This window comes from Ostrea edulis, chromosome 2 (genome assembly GCF_947568905.1).
Source record: "Ostrea edulis chromosome 2, xbOstEdul1.1, whole genome shotgun sequence".
In the NCBI taxonomy this organism is placed as follows: Eukaryota; Metazoa; Mollusca; class Bivalvia; order Ostreida; family Ostreidae; genus Ostrea; species Ostrea edulis.
In genome coordinates, this window is record NC_079165.1 from 108,831,764 (window position 1) to 108,854,560 (window position 22,797).

At 36.4% G+C, this 22,797-nt stretch overlaps 1 protein-coding gene across 1 annotated transcript in view; it reads right to left on the minus strand.

Annotated features, from left to right (window-relative positions):
- The window catches only part of LOC125680241 (hemicentin-2-like), a 168,386-nt gene extending 158,433 nt beyond the window's left edge, over positions 1 to 9,953 (minus strand). Inside the window, exons 1-2 of the mRNA XM_056156020.1 lie at positions 9,861 to 9,953; positions 7,544 to 7,662 (exon numbers count right to left, since the gene is read on the minus strand). Coding sequence (XP_056011995.1) covers positions 7,544 to 7,662; positions 9,861 to 9,921 — 180 coding nt within the window. The 5' untranslated portion in view covers positions 9,922 to 9,953. The remainder of the gene's footprint in view (positions 1 to 7,543; positions 7,663 to 9,860) is intronic.
- Positions 9,954 to 22,797: the final 12,844 nt, after the last annotated feature.

The window sequence follows — 22,797 nt, forward strand, 5'->3', positions numbered from 1 at the left end:
TGGGAGAATAACAATCTTGACTTAACAATTCGTGAAAAGATAATCAAAGGCTGCTCCTGCAGAATGGATTGCATATCAAATATTAGTTTTGAAGAAATCAGTCACCATATTTATTCCATGGGAGAACTTTCCAAGGAAGAGAAGGATATGTACATTATGGGAAAGCTAAAAAGTAAAAGTTCTGGTGGCGGATCTTCAAGACGCGATGCCAAACGACAGAGATACGAATACAATTTTGATGACCGGGAAGTATGTAAAGATGTGTTTTTATTTTTACATGACATTGGTGAAAAACATTTTAAACATCTTGTGAAGCATATGAAGACCCATGGAATAAAACCACGGAGACATGGAAACATCGGGAAAAAACCACACAATGCCATGTCCTTTGAAGAAATTAAATTTGTCGTGCAGTTTATCAATCGATATTCTGAAGATAATGGACTTCCTATGCCAGCTGCTCCAAGAGGTCGCGACTCCGAACCACCCATTTTTCTACCTTGTTCAACACCAAAGAACGAAATTCATCAGTTATATGTTGAAGCTTGTCATGAGGTCCAAATTCGTGCTGTTAAATTGTCCTCATTCTATTCCATCTGGTCTACCTGCCTTCCTAACATTCAGATTGCCAACCCCAGACCTGATGTATGCAATACCTGTGAGCGCCACAGAGAGCACATTTTGAATGCAAGATCTGAAAATGAAAAGCTTACAGCAACAAGAAATTTTACAGATCACATTGAAAAAGCAGAGAGGGAGCATCACCTCTACATTCAGTGCATTAAAGAAGCCAGGGAAGAACATCAGTCTATTCAGCTTCCTGAGCCACCTGTTAGACCCTGTTCCACAGATTTCCTCAAAACTCACTACACTTTTGACTTCGCGCAATGTGTGTCTGTACCTCATCATTCCAGACAAGTAGGGTCATTATTCTTTGAGACACCACGGAAAATTCAGATCTTTGGAATTTGTATGGAGGGAGCAAGATCTCAGCGAAATTATTTGATTGATGAAGACCAGACCATTGGAAGAGATGGAAAGAATGCCCATGGGCCAAATACAGTCATCAGCATACTTCATCACCATTTTCAAAATTATAGCATGGGAGAGAAATGTGCTGTTCTTCACTGTGATAACTGTCCAGGTATGTATATTTCATCTTCATTTTTTCATATACACCTAGTTCTATTCATTTTGTTCACATGTATATGCTGCTTCTAATATTCTAATGCTCACTTCATCTTTAGGTCAAAACAAAAACCGGTATGTGATTGGATATTTGCTATGGCGGGTCATGATTGGGCTACATCGAGCAATTGAACTTCACATGCAGATCCCAGGGCAAACAAAATGTCAAGTGGATGCAGGCTTTGCTCAGATCAAAAAGAAGTACAGGAGGTGATATTGTGTTAATATCAATTAATATTCCAAAAATAAAATTGTATCTAGCATAATCGAGAATTTCTATAATAGTCTATATTTGTTCAAAACCTTTACGCGGCGATGCATTTTGTTTTTAGATCAGATTGTGACACTCTACAGCATGTTGCTGACGTAGTCTCCAAGTCCTCCAAAAGTAACGAGGCTGTGATAATAGAGGATGGAAATGTGAAATACTATGAATGGAAAGAGTATATAAAAACAACTTTTCTGCCTTTGAAAGGGATACGCAAGTTTCATCACTTCACTTTTTCAGCACTGCTGCCTGAAGTTGTATTATGCAGCGTTGATGTAGATGGCGACAAGGTCCCAGTAATCCTAAGTAATCACGACCAAATCAGTGTAAATCTACCACCAGAGATAATGCCGGGCGGACTCAGTAGAGAACGACAGGAATATTTATACAAACATATCAGACCTCATGTCCGGGAATGTTTCAGGGACACAACATGTCCAGAATTTCATGAAGAATAAGTGAAAGTTTCAATTGTTTCCGACAATGATTAACGTCATTTCAACGTCATTTTTTGTAACGTCATTGAAATATTATCTTAACCTTTGACAGCCTATATCTCAGTAAATATGCTGAATATTTGACCCAAACTTCACATGTGTCTTTTTAATGTTGTTTTCTATCATATTCCATTAAAAAGTTAATTTTGATAATTTTTACCATAAGGGCCCTTTTTGCATGGGACGGCTCATATATATAAAGCACTAAAATGACCAACAACACGAACAACCAGATTGTCAAATTTTCAGGACGACCCGTGCCTTCTTCAGGACAAACGAAAATAATTACATAATGTGACCAATATCAACAGAGAATAATAACAAACACTACATATAAATACATCTAGCACTACAACTACACTAATCTACAAACGTATTTACAACGTTGACTACATGTTTTTTGGTTTTTAGGCTTGCCAGTCAATGTTAAAAGCGGAACGAATTAGGACATGCTTTATTCGTCCAAAGAACTGATCCAAAATGTACAAAGTGATAAAAATAGACTTAATTAATCTCAAGTGGAAGGAGTTAACCCTATTACGTTGACAGATAGTAAAGCTAACTCGTGCCCAGAGAGAATCTATTTTAACTATGCATTAAGAATAAATCATTTATAAAAGATAATAGTAAGAAAAAAATATCAACGAAGAAAGAAAAAAAACTAAAAATAAACTATTTAAATGAATGAATACTATAAAAATGAAATAAGAAATGAACACAAATTTGAGACAATTATTTAATATATTTAATTTTATAACCGATTGTTAGGTCGTTCTTGGCACACTGATTTTGACTACGAATAACTTCATTTACCCGAACAGGATATAGGGCTCACGCCGGGTGTGATCGGTCGACAGGTGACGCTTACTCCTCTTAGGCAATGATCCCACCTCTGGTGTGTCCAGGGTTCCGTTTTTCCCAACTATCTATTTTGTATTGCTTATAGGAGTTCTGAGATTGATCACTGTTCGTTATCTTCACCTTTCATATTGATGGTATCACAGATTTCGGGCGCAAAACGGACTTAGCGCTTTACTTTGTTGCACAATTGAAAGCAATCATGTAAAAAATTACATAACCTTCTAGCATGAACTGCATTGATAAGGTTGCATAGTGTATTTCAATGGTTTTCCTTTGATATATTATCCTTTGAATGGAATTGTAAGTGTTCAAAGGGTAATATTTCTTTCTTATATCCTTCTACATGAAGCATTCTTAAAAAAAAAATGTAATTCATCTTGAACAGTAGTTATATAAAAGTGACAAAAACGACATTCTTGTAAAATACATGATTTTGAATATCTTCCAGTTTCAATTTCTAGAGGGTGGACATATTGTTAGCTTGGTTAATCTTGAGTGTGCTACTTTCCCATTTTTATTTTATTTTATTTACTTTTTTTTTGAAATTTCGAATAGTCTTGTAATTCGTAGTTCTTTCTAATTTTTCTATAAAATAGTAATTGTCCACGATTAGAAAATTCATTGAGTTTTCTTTTTTCTTTTTTTTTTTTTTTTTTTTTTGGTTGCATAATAATATTATCAATATAGTACTTCTTCAAGTAGTTGTAAAATGTGCTTTCATTAATGTTAGAATTATAAATGCTGACAGTTTTAACGACCGTCTCGGAATGGACGGATGGGCTAAGAACAATAGGCTACATACGGAATAGGCCTATACCCGAACTTTCTTTGCTTTATTATCCAAGCTATGAAGATCCCCACACCAATTTACAGTCAAATTGTAAATTTTAAATCGTAATTATCGTTCAAGCATGCCAAATGTTGGTGAATCAATACCCTTCTAGACCGTCTACTGGACCCATGTGGCCATTAACATCTGTGTGGTATTTCGGAGGGGGGTGGGGGGTAAGTAACAAATGTTCTCAGAAAGAATAGCTTATAATAAATAAAAAAAACTGCATTCAATGTGCAAACGATGGCTTATTATCCAGGCACGTCGTTTCATCTTCAGTTAAAAAACGGGGTGGGGGTGGGGTGAAGAAATTGACTGCAAAATGCAATGTTTACAAGGGTCTATCACTGCACGTGCATGCCATTGACCAGCCATTATTATTGATGACCGCTGAAATTTTACCCGAACAAATTGATCACAAGCAATTATCATGTCGAGTGAATCAAACCCCAATCTCAAACATGTTCTCACTATACGTAGATGAGGCCTCGACGGGGAGTTTGACCCCAATCTTTTCTTGTTATATGTACAGACACTACGTTATTTGTCGGTTACGGAAATGGCCGAGTTGTTACGAGTGCACAATCTGCGTCATGTCTGGATATTTATTTTATACAATTTGAACAAGGGATGATCAGGCAAGTCAGAAATCTATATATCATTAAGTATCATTATCATTTTTAGTTTACAATATTGTCAAATGAACATGACTTCAATTAGATACTAAACTCTATATATCTTTGTGTGTGTATATGTGAATGCATGTTTTAATTGTTTGGTAGCTTGGTTGATTAGTTGGTTAGGGGGTTGATGTATTTAAGGAGGCTCAGTTTGAGTTGATGTGGGCAGAAAATGGAAATTGGCATGTCATTAACAAAGATTTAAAAAAAAAATTGGGTAGAAGTTGAGAATTGTGTAGAATGTCAGTTTTGTGTATTGCTAAAAAATCACTACTGGGGCCCTAATGTTGTTGGGCAGATATATGTAAATTGGCACTCGGTTAGTTCAATTACACCGATCTTCATTGTACAAGGTCTGTTGCGCTATTTCAATGGAAATGACCTGCAGTTCGACTATGCCAAAAGTGATTTTACATGATCATGTACACTTGAGTGGGCATTGGTGCATGTCACAGATGTGAGTGATATTGTACATTGTGTCAGGTTTCTGTCGAAAGGCTAAATAAACATATTACGTTGTATCAAAAAGTAAAGATAACGAATAGTCATCGATTCTATACAGAATACAAAAGTAAGTGGCAAACACGGATCCCTGGACACACCAGAGGTGTAAGGACTGAAGGTCTGAACACCCACACTATATAACTTGTTACTCCTACTTATTGAACGCATACCCACGCTCGTCTTGTGTTTGTATCGTAAGGCAGCTTGCGCAAAGTGATTAATTATAAATTTCCCACTTAAAGACCGAGGAAATAAGCACCGCCTCCAATTTTACCTGGTCTGTAAACCCCTGTCAATCAGGAGAAATTTAGCTTCAGATTGGATGCTAGAAATTGATGGACATTTAGTTACTAATCCGTGTGTATACATTGTCCACCTCGTCTCTCGATCGAGGCGTCCGTGAAATCTGTTGATGTTTACCACGTAGTATGCCAGCTCAATAGAGAAAGTTTTGATAAGAAAATTATGGCTTTGTATTACATCTATAGTCACAAAATATAATGTATTGAGTAGAAAATCTTACATATAATTACATCAATTATAATAAATTATGATGGGTTGTGTTTAGGAAGAAGTGCGATAGAAAATTATGGATGGTTAGAACATAATTTACATGGACATGGAATTTAACCTCAAGAGACTGTACCGACTCTCATTGGAAATGTCGTGTTTATATATTATTAACAAAATTTTAATTATGAGTAAATACATCATTAAATTTCCGTTTATATTCAGTTGAAATTTTATCAGCGTCATTTTACGACGAAACATGGCAACAAAAGTAACCGCAATTCTATCAGAAGAGAAATTATCCGCTGTATGGGCCCATTTTGCATACAATGGTTGGGATTGGGATGCCGAGGAAGAAGAAGTTATATCTGAGGAAGTACCCTCTTCGCCTGGACCAGCTATTGAGGGAAATGCCGGAAGAGCTGAATGTCCCGACTGTTGGTGTAGGCCGTGCGTTATGGACGAGTCGCACAGACAACTTTGGTGGCCAGAAAATCCCGGTGTGCCGTCCAGAAAAAATAAATCTAACAGAAAAAAACTTTATAAGAAATTCTGGACTATGTTGAGTCATCGTGGGGTGTGGGACGATGATCGTTATATCGCCAGAAAATCCGCCGCAGTACGAAGGGATTCTCGTAGGAATCTGTATGTTTGGTAGACGCACGGATACAAGAGAGACATCATGCCTGACTGTGTTATTCGTAAAGTCCGAGCATGGTATCCAAACCTGATTTTTCAATGGCTAACGTCCTCAATTACAAAAAAAAGTTATCGTGCTTTAACATGTTTTGATTCTTTAATTTTTTTTTTATCAATATTTTGAATAACATGCACAAGAAAAATAATTGCACTTATAATTTATCTTACGAAAACGTATACAGGTAACATCCCGTGTATTCAGGAAGCTATACACGAGCTACCATTCTTCCCTCGGGGCTTCACACCTGCTTAAAATTAGCTCCGTCCCCAACTAAACTTACCTGAGGTAAACCGACCGGTCGAAAAACTCGGTCTTTAAGATAAATTCTGAACACAGCAGTAATATTTAGTTTAGTTATTGTAGGGATGACGATCGGGAAAAAATTGGTAACCAATTAATCGTAAACCGATTACATGTAATCAACCAGTTAATCGCTAAAAGTCATATTTCTGAATTACTGCATTATTTTCTTTCATTTTAGTGTTCTAAGTCACTGTAAAATGGTATGATGAGTGTTTTGATAAGTAAAGACTAGAGACATGAACAAAAACCACATGAAAGCAAGATAATTCAAAATGTTCACTTTTTGAAATGTCACACCAAAACAGTGCATCATATAATTATTTATCATATTACAGTATTTAGCTTCAAGTTTATGTTAAAGACATGATTCTATCGTCTTCGAGGTTTGTTGACAAGAATTGCTGCGGTGGCGAAAATCCGTTCGGACGGCACCATAAGTACAATGTATTACTATGCTTGAAACGTTGGGAGGTCACTCAGAAATATGATTTAGTCTGACTTCCATGATATTTAGGTGTACCCCCCCCCCCGTTCTTATTTTCACCTAACTTTGTAACATTTATCTCTGACCAGAAATGTAAATTTATGTTACTTCTCCTCATTTACCATGCATTATAATTTGACGAATCATTGAACTGATCATAAGATCCATATGGAAATTAGACTGGCAGTGTGGAATTGTTATCAACAATATTATCAGTGTAATATTAGTAGTAATTGGTAGGTCTTTATTTTACACAGGCATTATAGAGCCTGACTGGGAACTTTCAAAAAGGTTTTACCTACAAAATGGAATATAATTATTGGTATTGCATGAAATTTTACTTTGAAGATTTTCAAATCGAATCAGTCATTAAAAAGGTTAATATTTAAACATCACCTAGACATTTTTAAATATTTCAGTCCCCAGGCATGGCAGTATTTCTTTACTACAAATAACCCGGCTAATCGGTTATAAATTATATTCAACTGCTTAGCGTTTTTTTCAACCGCGTAATCGGTTAATTAACCGGCTAATTGTTGCCATACATAGTATTCCAACATGTATAGACCAACCAAACTGTGGATAGATACATTGTACATTCCCGCACGAACGATAACTCGTACAAGCAAGAATTACGAAAATCCGGAATAATGAGACAAAGTAAGAAAATACATGTCATATCTACTTTACTTGGTCCTTTTTATTCATAAACTTACCACTAATTCCCATATAAATGTAGGGGTGGAGCTGAAGCAGGTAGTTGTAGTTCCTAAAATCGGCCTACCGTTATCTGGTACTACTGTGTTCCCTGTTCCCAAATCTAAAGTTGGTGTTCCTATACGGTATATAACGAAGAAAAAATATACATGTACATTCATTTGTATCAAATAACCACGACTTGATTGTGTGTGATAAATACAAATTTACCAGAATGTGTAATCACCAGGTTCAAAATGAATGCGGTTTTCTTTGCCATTATTTATTTTGTTAGATATTCCCAGGTTAGAATATAGATGCATGAACTGGTTGAAGTCTACCAATCACAGCGATCACTTTGGTCTGCGATTTTTTTTATCTCCTTTTGCCCAACTATCTATTTTGTATTGTTTATAGGAGTAATGAGATTGATCACTGTTCGTTATCTTCACCTTGGAACTGCCCCGCTCTTCGTTTTAGTTTGTTCTACATGTAATGTGATTTAGGGCAATTGTGTTAATTATGAAAGGTGAAGATAACGAACATTGATCAATCTCATCAATCCTAAAAGCAATACAAAATAGAGAGTTGTTCAAACAAGGACCCCTGGATATACCGGAGGTGGGATCAGGTGCCTAGGAGGAGTAAGCATCCCATGTCGACCGGTTACACTCGCTGTGAGCCTTATATCTTCTAAATCTATGAATTCTTTGTGATGAAATTCTGGATATACATCACAAGATATTGAATATACATCACAAGATTTTGAACATATATCACAAGATATTGAATATATCACAAGATATTGAACATACATCACAAGATATTCAATATACATCACAAGATATTGAATATACATCACAATATATTGAATATACATCACAAGATATTGAACATACATCACAAGATTATCGAACATACATCACAAGATATTGAATATACATCACAAGATTATCGAACATACATCACAAGATATTGAATATACATCACAAGATATTGAATATACATCACAAGATATTGAATATACATCACAAGATATAGAACATACATCACAAGATATTGAATATACATCACAATATATTGAACATACATCACAAGATTATCGAACATACATCGCAAGATTATCGAACATACATCACAAGATATAGAACATATATTGAATATACATCACAAGATACTGAATATACACCACAAGATATTGAATATACATCACAAGATATAGAACATACATCACAAGATATTGAATATACATCACAAGATATTGAACATAGATCACAAGATTATCGAACATACATCACAAGATATAGAACATATATTGAATATACATCACAAGATACTGAATATACAGCACACGATATTGAATATACATCACAAGATTATCGAACATACAACACAATATATTGAATATACATCACAAGATATTGAACATACATCACAAGATATTGAATATACATCACAAGATATTAAATATACATCACAAGATATTGAACATACATCACAAGATATTAAATATACATCACAAGATATTGAATATACATCGCAAAATATTGAATATACATCACAATATTATCGAACATACATCACAAGATATTGAATATACATCACATGATATTGAACATACATCACAAGATATTGAATATACATCACAAGATATTGAATATACATCACAAGATATTGAAATTACATCACAAGATTATCGAACATACATCACAAGATATTGAATATACATCTCAAGATATTGAACATACATCACAAGATATTGAATATACATCACAAGATATTGAATATACATCACAAGATCATCGAACATACATCACAAGATATAGAACATACATCACAAGATATAGAATATACATCACAAGATATTGAACATACATCACAAGATTATGGAACATACATCACAAGAAATAGAACATACATCACAAGATATAGAATATACATCACAAGGTATTGAACATACATCACAAGATTATCGAACATACATCGCAAGATATAGAATATACATCACAAGATATTGAACATACATCACAAGATATCGAACATACATCACAAGATATTGAATATACATCACAAGATATAGAACATACATCATACGATATTGAACATTCATCGAAAGATTATCGAATATAGCAACGTTTTACAAGCCATAGACGGGTGATTTTTTTGGGATTGTAAGCAATTAAAAATGAACTTGAGTCGTAAAATGTCTTATCTATAGAGGTGACGTGTTCTGGGTATTGACAATGAAACAGGTTTGCCCATTATACAACCATCAACATTGGAAATAAACAAGCGTCAACGAGACAAATTGATAAGTAGTAAGAAAAAGTAACTAACCTTGTATTGGTGTAGTACAAATGAGAATATAACACACAAATATCACCAGTATATTCATCATCTCTTCACAGTAAACGTAATGGTAGTATATAAGTAAAGTACACCAATACGTACTTCCTGGTTTACGTGACCGAAATACATTTAACTAGAGACGATAAAGTTGCGAGCAAAACGAAGGTCTTCCCACCAATTGGAGAACGATATAGATTCGGCGCTTTATTGGTAGCAGTTATCTATTTTCAAGCAAGATTAAGAGAAGGAAATTCAAATTCCACAGCGGGATTGGAACCCTTTCTGTACCAACAGCTGGAATAAGAAAGTGAAAGTAGCTGATATCTTTAAAATGTATGCATTGATCATGATACTGCAGAAACACGACAAGAAGTACACTGTATTGCTGATGAAAACAGTAAGCGTCTCGCACAAATCTTATCCTGTCTGCAAGTTTCTTGTATCTAAAAATCAGAAAAAATGGCAATACCTTTCCTATTAATGTAAAGTTTACAAAATTTGCAAGGATAAATAGCCACTATATGATGCATACTTTCTGATGATTATCTTCAGAAAGAAATCGCGAGAAAAATAGGCAATCAAATACGTGATAAGAAACAGTAGAATCACAGCCAGTTTTCCGTATTGACTGTATTGACAATGTTATCAATTCAAACACACAGGTGCCTATTTACCCTCGATATTGAAAATGCTCAGTGTGGGTGTTTAAAGGTACGGCTTTTATATAACACTTAAAGAAGACATGAATTAATAAATATGTACACATTTCTCATCTTATCCACCATATTTTTCTCAGGTAGCCTAAATTACTCTACCTATATATATCCCAAAGATGATTGTCACAAAGGTGATTTGTCTAGGTGAACTCAACCAGTGCACATCTCCGATAGTAATATATAGGGATTGAGAAATAGATAAAATCACGTTTTAAAACATCATGCTTTGCTCGAAATTACAACATATGTATTATATACTAGTGAAATATTCTGAAATTTTAGATGATTTAGATAAAATGCGAAAAAAGCTTTTCTTGTATACTCGCCAAATATAAAACAAAAATCAAATGCGGACATCTATTCAACAGGTACCGGAGATGTGCACTTAACGAAAATGATATATTCTCTTTATTCTGATAAATCCACGAAACAAATTGATAATTTCCATCGACAGAACTTTATAACACGTTTTATTCTATTATACAGACTGCGACAGACTTCATCCGTGCCAATCAGGGGAGATATCTGAGTCGAATATTTTTCCTGAATTGAATGCTTGATTGGTCAGGGGTTTTGCAGTTTATAGAAATCAGGAATCTGATCATGCACGTACATATACACTGAGCAGCAGGTTGGATATGTTAGAGGGCCTAGTCTGCTCTCCCCCACGTTTTTGACAATTTACTTTTCCGTAATTGTAACATACAAAGTCAGTATTTTCTACATGCAAAGTTCAAACTAATATTTTTTTTAAAATTATTAATGATAAACGCAATTATAAGCATCAATTCTTTTAAGTTTCCAGTACATTGTCAATCACAAATTTTAAAATACTTGTAAGTTTATACTTATATCAGTGATCAATTTGCTTTCCTTCTGTGAAATGATATTGTATATCGAAGTAGGACGGTCTCTCTTTCTCTCTCTCTCTTTCCCGTTCAATCAATACATATGTACATACAAAGTGACCGTAAATAATTATGTGATTCCCAAAGAGACAATCACTGGATGAAAACGCTAGTTTCCGCAAAACTGAAACCATATGAAAACCTTGCGGAAACCTGACGTTGAGGTTTCCCATATGGTTCCCGCAGTGCGTAAACGATTATATATTTTCCGCAAGTTTCCGTCTGCGGAAACCTGAAGTTGAGGTTTCTCGCATGGTTTACGCCGTGCGTAAACGATTATATAGTTTCCGTCAAGTTACAGTCCGCCGAAACTGTAGGCTATGATTCCGAATGGTTTCTGCAAAGCTGAAACTTAACTAAAATTCCGAGCTTTTTAAAGTAATGCAAGGTGAAGATAACGAAGAGTGATCAATCTCATAAATCCCATAGCAATACAAAATAGATAGTTGGGCAAACACGGACCCCTGGACACACCAGAGGTGGGATCAGGTGCCAAAGAGGAGTAAGCATCCCCTGTTGACCGGTCACACCCGCCGTGAGCCCTATATCCTGATCAGGTAAAAACGGAGTTATCCGCAGTCAAAATCAATGTGCCAAGAACGGCTTAAAAATCGGTATGAAACACGTCATACAGCATTTGACCCAATGCGAGGTTGTACTGACGAACTAGATCGTTATAACGACCATAGAATTTGCAAAATGCTGACTTCAATCGAGACTGTTGAAACCCCTGTACCATCAACTTGTTTGTCAGTAGCTTACCTCGATTTAAAAACTGAATATACGCAGAAATAATATACCATAAATAATTCAAATGCGAATCAAAAAACCCACACAGAAAACTTAAGAAATCAAGTGAGAAAAGAATAGTAGGCACTTTAGTAATATAACGCGACTCGAAAGGGAGTTCAACTGAGTGCAGTTTTGAGTGCAGGTTTTATAGGGAGGTCAACGGAGTGCAGTTTGGAGTGGAGGTATTCACATGAGTGTAGGGGTCAGCGGGAGTCAAGCTGGCCAGCATGGCGAGGTCAAGTTGGCCAGGTGGCGAGGTCAAGCTGGGCAGGTGGGAATTCTGAGGAGATAGCGTGTGAACGATTTGTTTTCCTTTTGATATTTCTTTTGATTTTCTGCAAGTCGGCGTGTGTATACAAGTCCAGATATTTTAATTAAAGAACAATGGTTTAAAGTTTACACATTTATTAAATCAACAATTAAAAGTTTACACATTTATTAAATCAACAATTTGAACAACAATTTTAAAGTCCCTATAACGGGGTACTTTCGTTTTCACTTGTCGGAAACGCGGCTATTTTTGAAAATCACTTTGACTTTGTTTTGTAAACAATGATCTCAGCTATTCGGTAGTTTTATAAAACATGCAAAGAGTTTATGAATATTTTCACTATATTGTGTGGTTTGAGTCATATATTTCTACATTAGTCCTTTATTTTGTATTGGATCTAATGTGATTGATTGATTATTTATTATTGAACTCGAGAATGATTCACTCATAAGGTGACGTCACTACTAACCGTGAAGGACTGCACAATTTAGGCCTATGCTCGGCTCTTACGGCCTTTGAGCAGGGGGGGGGATCTTTATCGTGTCACACCTGGTGTGACACGGGACCTAGGTTTTTGCGATCTCATCCGAAAGACCGCCCCATTTAGTCGCCTCTTACGACAATCAAGGGGTACTGAGGACCTCCCATATAGTTTTACGCTATATATTTAAAAATAATTCATTTTTACTTTAAATGTACTTTGGACATCAACTCTATTATGGATATAGCAGAACAGTTTTACAGTATATAAAAACAAGAACTAAATAGGCCCATATCTCTGTGCACTTCACACCCTATGATATCACAATGAAAAAGTACGTCATGACGTACATCTTACAGTTCATGTTTATATGTTGTCGTTATTGACTGCCGTTATAACGTGATAAGCCGTATACGTGAAAAATGTTCTTGTCAAATAATATATTATTTCAATTTCGTATCAAATCACTCAACATTTTTATATTTGTGTGAAGGTCATAATTCATATTGTGACCTTGAAATCGTCCCTCTATTTTCCCCCGATCCCAATCATCACTACGTTGTAAGAAAATCTAATTTACATAATTATTGCAAGCAAAGTGTAAAGGGGTAACGATACACGGTGTATGGTGGTGTATAAAGTGTATATGTTTATATTCCTGTTACAAAAGGAATAGTTAGGACAAACTTCTGACACATAAAGAAACCCCTCTTTCCGCATCTGATTATTTCTAGCATACTCTTGAAAATGAAAAAAGAGTAATCCTGCATTAGATGCATTTTAAACTTCCCTTTATCGGAGCACTTGCTCTCTCTATATAGATGTGGGTTTTTACAATATCAACTATCTTTTTTTAATATAAGAAATCTCATAATTTTCATGGAAACGTGAAGATAATGAACAATCTTATAATGATTACACAATTTAGAGTATGGTAAACACGGATTCTTGTTGAAGTAAATATGAGTGGTGGCAACTGCGGTGCCAGTAGCGGTGTTCATGAGAATGTGAGGGGTGTTATGTGGTGTATAGGTGGTGGTATGGAGCACATAATTGGTGGTATATGATGATAATGAAAATTTGGGTGGTAGTCTGTAGTGTTAACGAAAATGTGAGCAGTGTTATGGTGGTGAAACATGCAAACTAATAACTCGAAATCAATCTCTTTAGTTAATATTATGGAAAGAAATGCAAAATTAAGGACCTATATAGGTAATAGCGTGAGTAGTGTTAAAGAAACCTTAAGACATGGGAACTGGTGTGCCAATAGTGGGGATCCGGACTAGGTGTTATTTAACGTATAAGTGGTAGTGTGTGGTGTACACGTGGTGGTATGTGGTGTATGTGGTGTATAAGACGTGATATGTGGTGTTAATAAAATGTGGGTGGTAGTATGGTGGTGACACACACAAACTAATAACGGTAGATCAATCTCTTTCATTAATATTCTGATGCAAAGAAATACATAACTTAGGACCTATATGTGTAGTGGTGTGAGTTATGTTAAAGATGTAAGTGATGGCATGTGGTGTGCCAGTAGTGGTGTACAGTTGGTGGTATGGGGTGTATAGGTGGTGGTATGTGGTGTTTTAGTGTTGGTATGTGGTGTATAGGTGGTGCATGAGTGGTTGTATGTGGTGTATAGGTGATGGTATGTGGTGTTAATGGAAATGTGAGTGATAGTATTGTGGTGACACATGCAAACTAAAAACGGTAGATCAATCTTCTTTCATTAATATTGTTATGCTAAGAAATGCAAAACTATATAGGTAGTGTTGTGTGTAATGTTAAAGAAGATGTAAGTGATGGCATCTGGTGTGCCAGTAGTGGTGTACAGGTGGTGGTATGGGGTGTATAGGTGGTGATATTTGGTGTTTGAGTGGTGTACAGGTGATGTTTAGTGGTGTGTGAGTGGTGGTATGTGGTGTATAGATGGTGTTAATGGAATGTGAGTGGTAGTATGGTGGTGTTAAAGGAAATGTGCTTGGTAGTATAATGGTGATACATGCAAACTAATAACGGTAGATCTATCTCTTTCGTTGATATTGATATGTAAAACTATCAATTATCAGACCTGTATAGGGAGTGGTGTGATTGGTGTAGAAAAAAAAGCCAGTGTTAAAACACAAGTGTTAGCATCTGATGTGCCATTAGCTGTGTGTAAATGGTGTTTATGGAAATGTGAATGGTCGTAAGTGGTGTATAAGTGGTGGTGTTAATGAAAATAAGGGTTGTGGTATGTGGTGTTAACGAAATTGTAGGTAGGGTGTGTGTGATATTAACGAAAGTGTGGATGGTAGTAGTTGGCTGGTTATTTCACGTCTCCCGAGAAATTTTCACCCTTATATACACTACTTGCGGATGAAGTCCTATGCTTAGTGGTTATTACCCCTAGCAGTGAGGGCTCTTTAGCGTGCAAACGCCTACCGCCATAGGACCTTCCGAAAGACCCGTAAATGCAATGCATTTGGAGGGCCAATCACTACCAATGTTTACGTCTTAGGTTGACGCTGCCATGGCATGAGGAGGAGCTTCCACTTAGGAAGCGAACGCTCTATCATTGAGCAATGCGACCGGTAATGGCGTGGTGGTGGTGGAAGTATATAAAGAACCTAAAAGCCAGGAATTATTCATTCACTTTCATGCATTCGAGCAGTTAACATGATTGAGTGCCCAGATTGTCATGCTTTATTTTCCTGCAAAGATGCCATGATGCGTCATAAAAGACTAAAACACGGGTGAAGCGATGAGGAAGAGAATAATGACACGAGTGATGTCTCTCCAACACAGAGTGATGCTGACAGTACGCAAAAGAAGACAATGTCGTCTTTCGCCAAATGGCACATAAAGCGCGAAAACATATTGCCGGAGAGTGGCAGAAGAGATACGAGAAATACTTGAACCAAAATTTGTCAGAAAAGAAAGCTAGTAAGAAAGAAGACGAAAAGATCAAAGGAGAAACTTACCAACAGTTTAGAAATCTGTATGAGGAATTCCTTTACGATCAGTATCGGTTGCAAGAAGACACAACGCACGAACAGGTGACGGACGTCATCGATGAATTAGTGTCCGACAATCATGGATTAAAGAAATCCATTAAGATGACTCTTCGCAAAAACAAATATTTACTTGAATCTTACCTAGATAAGTACGAAAATGATGAAGACGAGGAGGAGGAAGATGAGGAGGAAGACGACGAGGAGGAAGACTAACCGATGCGACAGAATCACACCTCTGTATAACGAGAAACCCACAAATGAACACTGTCTTTAAAAACTTAATTCATTCAAACATTGACCTGCATCTACTTGAAGGAAAAAGCTACATCAAATGACATTTTTCATCTGAAATATGTAAAAATAAAAGTTGTAAACCTACAAAAATGTGTCATTTTTTATAACATGGGTATTACGAAACGAACTCACATAAGATACTTTACAAGATGTGCACCAGTATGAAGAGACGAGAGTTGGTCATTTTCATCATTTGAGTCATCGTGGCTCAACGTGAAGGGTTTTATCTTACCCTCCCGAGTGATGGGTCTAAGGAATCTTTTCCGGACAATACGGCAGCTCAATTTAAAATCTTATTACCTCAATCCCTGGATTTGACGGACGGAGATTGGGAAGTCGGTTTAACCGAAATGATGTTTCCCAATGCCTTGAAAAACATCACAGTGGAAGAGGCTTATTTCCATATCCTCGTCCCCGAAGATTTCCTTCCCCACGTCAAAAACCCGGATATTTTCAAATGGGAACGATTTCGACTGGAAAAAGTCAATCTGCTTCCTTTGAGACAGTGCCCCGTACTAGTCGAATGGCCCAATACCCCCTGGACTCAGTTCATCGATAGCAAGATGGATATCGTCAGAATTCACTGCAGACCCGGAGCTTACGTTCATTCCACGGCTTTAATCGACGAAATCAATGAAGGACTGGAAAGAAGTATGAAAAAGATATGGAAAACGATGGGTAACCCCAAAGAAGAGAGTTTCATTAAATTAGTTTATTTCGAAAAATACGAGCGAATCATGTATCAGTTTAAAGGGAAAACACTCAGAAAAACTCCCTTGTGCGTTCGTTTCCCCACATCCTTAGCTTACAAGCTCGGTATGGATAGTCAGAAACTCATCCTTCCAAACGAACCGGAGACCAAGTGGATCAACGTGACTTACTTGGGGAACAATACCACGGATGTCTACGAAAATCTGAAATCCATGTACGTGCATTGCGATGTCGTGAATCCTCAGGTGGTGGAATCCAACGAATTGAAATTATTAAGGATGGTTCCTTGTACGTTTCACCTGGTGGACGGACAACAAGCCAAATGGGAACCCATCAGGGCCGAATATTTGAAACTGAGTAAAAAACATTTCGATACCATCGACATTCACATCATGACCTTTCTGGGTACCATTATGCCCTTTTGAAATGGTAAAACACTTGTGAATCTTCATTTCCGAAAAGTACATTAAAGCGAAGTGTTACGATGAAGCAACATCGCGGGGTCAGACGTCAGAAATGACACGGATTATTCACCATTCTCCTCCCTTTGATTGGTAGTGCCATAGCTGGAACCATCCAAGGGGGGAAAAGGAACGAAAAGAAAAAAGAGACTTCGTAAAAAGTATAAAAAGCGTGTTTAGCAAGAAACAGTCTCCACAAGAGTATCCTAATGGCTTATTACAACCTAATACATGAAAGGCGAATTTAACGAACAATGATCAAACTCCTATAAGCAATAAAAAAAAAATAGATAGTTGAGCAAACACAGACCTCTGGACACACCGGAGGGCGATCAGGTTCCTAGGAGGAGTAAGCATCCCTTGGCGACCGGTCACACCCGCCTACAGCCCTATATCTTGATCTGGTAAAAGGAGTAATCCATAGTCAAAATCAGTGTGCCAAGAATGGTCTAACAGTCGATATGAAATACGTCAGATAGCATTTGAGCATCTAACGTATGAGTGGTCTGCATAGCTGACATTAGATACTCAGAAACAAGAAGACCACATATAGATAAACAAGTGAAAATGGTTCAGACCATGCATTGCCCTGTCAGAAATCTATTTATTCCCCGAATTAGCCTGAGGAGGGAGCTGAGAATACCCTCATGATCCAAACAAAAAAAGAGTTTCTCATTATCAATATCACCTTAGCATTGGCAACAGAATCATTTAATTGAACAGAAGGTCACCAACCACATGGCTATCCTTGAAAAAAAGGTGGAGGAACTAGATCCAACCAAACTCGCAGCATCGAAAAATAACAACCTCTGCTACATCTACAGTGAAATGGAGCATGAATCGCTAGATTTCCCCATGTACCCTGATACAAATGCGGACAGTTAGGTCCCTGGATAAGTGACTGGCAGCCACTAGAAATCAAAGTAATGACTTTCACAATGGGGTCAACCACCCTTCAAAACCCCGGAACCCCTAAAAAAAAGAAGAGTGAACTTGTGTGATTGTGTTCAAACTGTGTGACTTGTATCCATGTGTTCTTATAATGGTTTTAAAAATTGCATGTTTAATGATATGTAAAACATACAAATTGTGTTATCTTTTACTAATTCCGAGAAATTGTTTCTCGTTGAATTAAGGCGCCCCCATACAAATATAATGGGACCGCAGTTGCCACCACTCAAATTTACTTTATCACGGATCCGTGTTTACCCTACTCTAAATTGTGTAATCATTATAAAATTGTTCATTATCTTCACGTTTCCATGAAAAATTATGAGACTTCCTATATTAAAAAAAGATAGTTGATATTGTAAAAACCCACATCGATAGAGAGATCAAGTGCTCCGATAAAGGGAAGTTTAAAATGCATCTAATGCAGGATTACTCTTTTTTTCATTTTCAAAAGTATGCTAGAAATAATCAGATGCGGAAAGAGGGGTTTCTTTATGTGTCAGAAGTTTGTCCTAACTATTCCTTTTGTAACAGGAATATAAACATATACACTTTATACACCACCATACACCGTATATCGTTACCCCTTTACACTCTGCTTACAATAATTATCTAAATTAGATTTTCTTACAACGTAGTGATGATCGGGATCGGGAGAAAAAAGAGGGGCGATTTCAAGGTCACAATATGAATTATGACCTTCACGCAAACATAAAAATGTTGAGTGATTTGATACGAAATTGAAATAATATATTATTTGACAAGAACATTTTTCACGTATACGGCTTATCACTTGATAACGCCAGTCAATAACGACAACATATAGACATGAAGTGTAAGATGTACGTCGTGACGTACTATTTCGTCGTGATCTCATAGGATGCGAAGTGCACAGAGATATGGACCTATTTAGTTATTGTTTTTATATACTATAAAACTGTTCTGCTATATCCATAATAGAGTTTATGCCGAAAGTACTTTTAAGTAAACATGAATTATTTTTAAATATATAGCGTAAAACTATATGGGAGGTCTTCAGTACCCCTTGCTTGTCGTAAGAGGCGACTAAACGGGGCGGTCTTTCGGATGAGATCGCAAAAACCTAGGTCCCGTGTCACACCAGGTGTGGCATGATAAAGATCCCTCCCTGCTCAAAGGCCGTACGCGCCGAGCATAGGCCTAAATTGTGCAGTCCTTCACGGGTAGTAGTGACGTCTCCTTATGAGTGAATCATTCTCGAGTTCAATAATAAATAATCAATCAATCACATTAGATCCAATACAAAATAAAGGCCTAATGCAGATTGATCTGACTCAAACCACACAATATAGTCAGTATATTCATAAACTCTTTGCATGTTTTATAGAACTACCGAATAGCTGAGCTCATTGTTTACAAAACAATGCCAAAACGATTTTCAAAAATAGCCGCGTTTCCGAGAAGTGAAAACGAAAGTACCCCGTTGTAAGGACTTTAAGATTGTTGTTCAAATTGTTTATTTAATAAATGTGCAAGCTTTTAATTGTTGATTTAATAAATGTGTAAACTTTAAATCAGTGTTCTTCTTTAATTAAAAGATCTGGACTTGTATACACACGCCGACTTGCAGAAAATCAAAAGGAAAACAAATCGTCCACACGTTATCTCCTCAGATTTCCTACCTGCCAAGCTTGACCTCGCCACCTGGCCAACTTGACCCTTACACTCATGTGAATACCTCCACTCCAAACTACACTCCGTTGACCTCCCTATAAAACCTGCACTGAAAATTGCACTTAGTCGAACTCCCTATCGAGTCGCGTTATACTACTCACTTTATATTATATTGTTATTAGAATTATCTCAGTTAAACAAAATATATATGAAATGAGATACAGAAAACAAAGTAAAGTCCGTGTGTTGTTACGTTTGCTAAGCTAGCACGCCTGTGTACTTCAATATGCTACATATTCGTATTTTGTGAAGCACATATTGTAAACAGATATAACATGATTGTTTTTCTGAATAAACATACATACATAGATAATCCCTCCGTGTATTTCTTGTTAGTTTTATGTTAATTGCAAGGTTTTTCCTCGGTCATGGGAACAATAGAGATAAATACACAAGGTAAAATGGAAGAATAGTGTCCAACTTTGTCGCATAGAAACAAAGATCGAAGTCCATTGTAATTGAAAATAAGTGCATCGTGGGGGGGGGGGGTGTTATGAATTGGATAAACCTTCAACTGGGACATTTATATGCAGTCATGTCTTTACGCAGATTTTACGTTGCATGTGCATTACTAGGAATGTAGATTTTTTATTTTCATAATTTCAAAACTATGAATATTCAATCAAAACATGACATGGTTCCATTTAAGTCATGCAAGGTTTTCTCTCATAAACAATAATCAATTTTGCCCGCCGTAAATCACAACCAATCAGCGATCAGATGATTTATGGGAAAACATACCGTTATAGATATCTAATTTATATTTTGTGCAAACTGTTTCACAAACATTTAAATTTATAAAACAAATCGTATATGTGTGAACTTTTTGCATCGTTTATCTATATTATGAAAGGTGAAGATAACGAAGAGTAATCAATCTCATCACTCCCATAAGCAATACAAAATAGATAGTTGGGCAAACACGGACCCTTGGACACACCAGGGGTGGGGTCAGTTGCCTAGGAGGAGTAAGCATCCACTGTTGACCGGTCACACACGTCGTGAGCCCTATATCCTGATCAGGTAAACGGAGTTATCCGTAGTCAAAATCAGTGTGCCAAGAACGCCTTAACAATTGGTTTGAAACACGTCAGACAGCATTTGACCCAATGATGGGTTGTATTGACGAACTAGATCTTGATAACGACCATAGAATTTGCGAAATGTTGACTTCAATCGAGACTGTTGAAATCCCTGTACCATCAACTTGTTTGTCAGTAGCTTACCTCGATTTAAAAACTGACTATATGCAGAGCAAGCTCTTTCATATCGAATCAGTTGAGATATATAAACACCATATGCAGGTGATAATAGAATATTGCTACATAAATATGGGAAGTTGACGATGGAGAAGCTGATCTGTTTGTCATACAGCTGAGTTGTCAGTTTACCGTTAATGTCTACTTTCAATAAAATATCTAAGTATGAAGTAGAAGTGAACGAGTCTGTGATGTCCTTTATTTCGAGGTCACAGGGATATATCAAATCGACATATGAATGAAAGTCATTATTGTTAATAGACAAAACGTCATTGATACTGTAAACGTATTATATTTGGCGTGTACGATATTTGGCGGAAATCGTTTTTTCAACAAGTTAGCGTAGATTTGATTTAGCGCATTCCTGAATTACTTTAAACATCTAGATTTACGGATGGCATTTAGCGATGTACTTGATTTAGCGGAAGCTGCGTTCCGCCAAAGGCGCTAAATAGCCAAATGTAATACATTTACAATGTATCGAAATGTCGAATTGAAGGCCACAGCGAGACATGTTTTTTTTCTCATATAGAAGGTTTTGAATAAATTCTGCTTCATATGAATATAGAAACAGGTCAGCTAACAGCTAATAACGGAGCAAAATTCGTGCCCATGGGAATTCCAACAGACTGTTGGAAGACCTGATCACCAAAGACCACCAAGATATTGTCAATGAGGAACTCTAACATATTTTTTTATTTCAACTTCAGAGTACTTGTGCATGGAATCAGAGTGGTGTTTAACAAAGTAAGTTTTTGATTGACTGATCACTAGATATGAATATTTCCGTTTTCCATTTTTGTTGAAGAAGCAACTGTCTATGATATCAAAAAGTCTAGTCTTTAATTTATCGTGAGGAATGGTCGTGTATAGTGTTGAAAAGTCATAGGTTTTAATGTTATTGATATGGGGGAAATTCTGCGATTTCTTTACTAAAAGTTCTTTGGAATGTTTTAGAATCCACATTTGATTAACACCACTTCTGGCATATGTAGTCGCACAGTAAGTTTGAAGTTTCTCCTTCACAGCTGTTAATATTTTCGTGAGGAGCAAAGATAGGGGCTTGGTAGAGCACTTACTGGATCCAGCTATGTATCTTTGTTTGTAAGGGTTTTTATGTAGTTTAGGAATCCAGTATAGGTACGGTAACTCATTTGACCCATTGACTGGCATATTAAACGTGTCTAAAACTGAAGCATGATTTTGAAGAATTTCATCTTTTGAAAGGGCAGTTGGAGTATAAGTACCATTACCAAAAGTGGAATTAATGCCAATTTCGTTGACAATACAGTTGTAATAATGAGCCTTACAAACAAAGACAATGTTGTTTCTAGCTTTGTCAGCTGGAACCAAAACATTTCCTCATGTA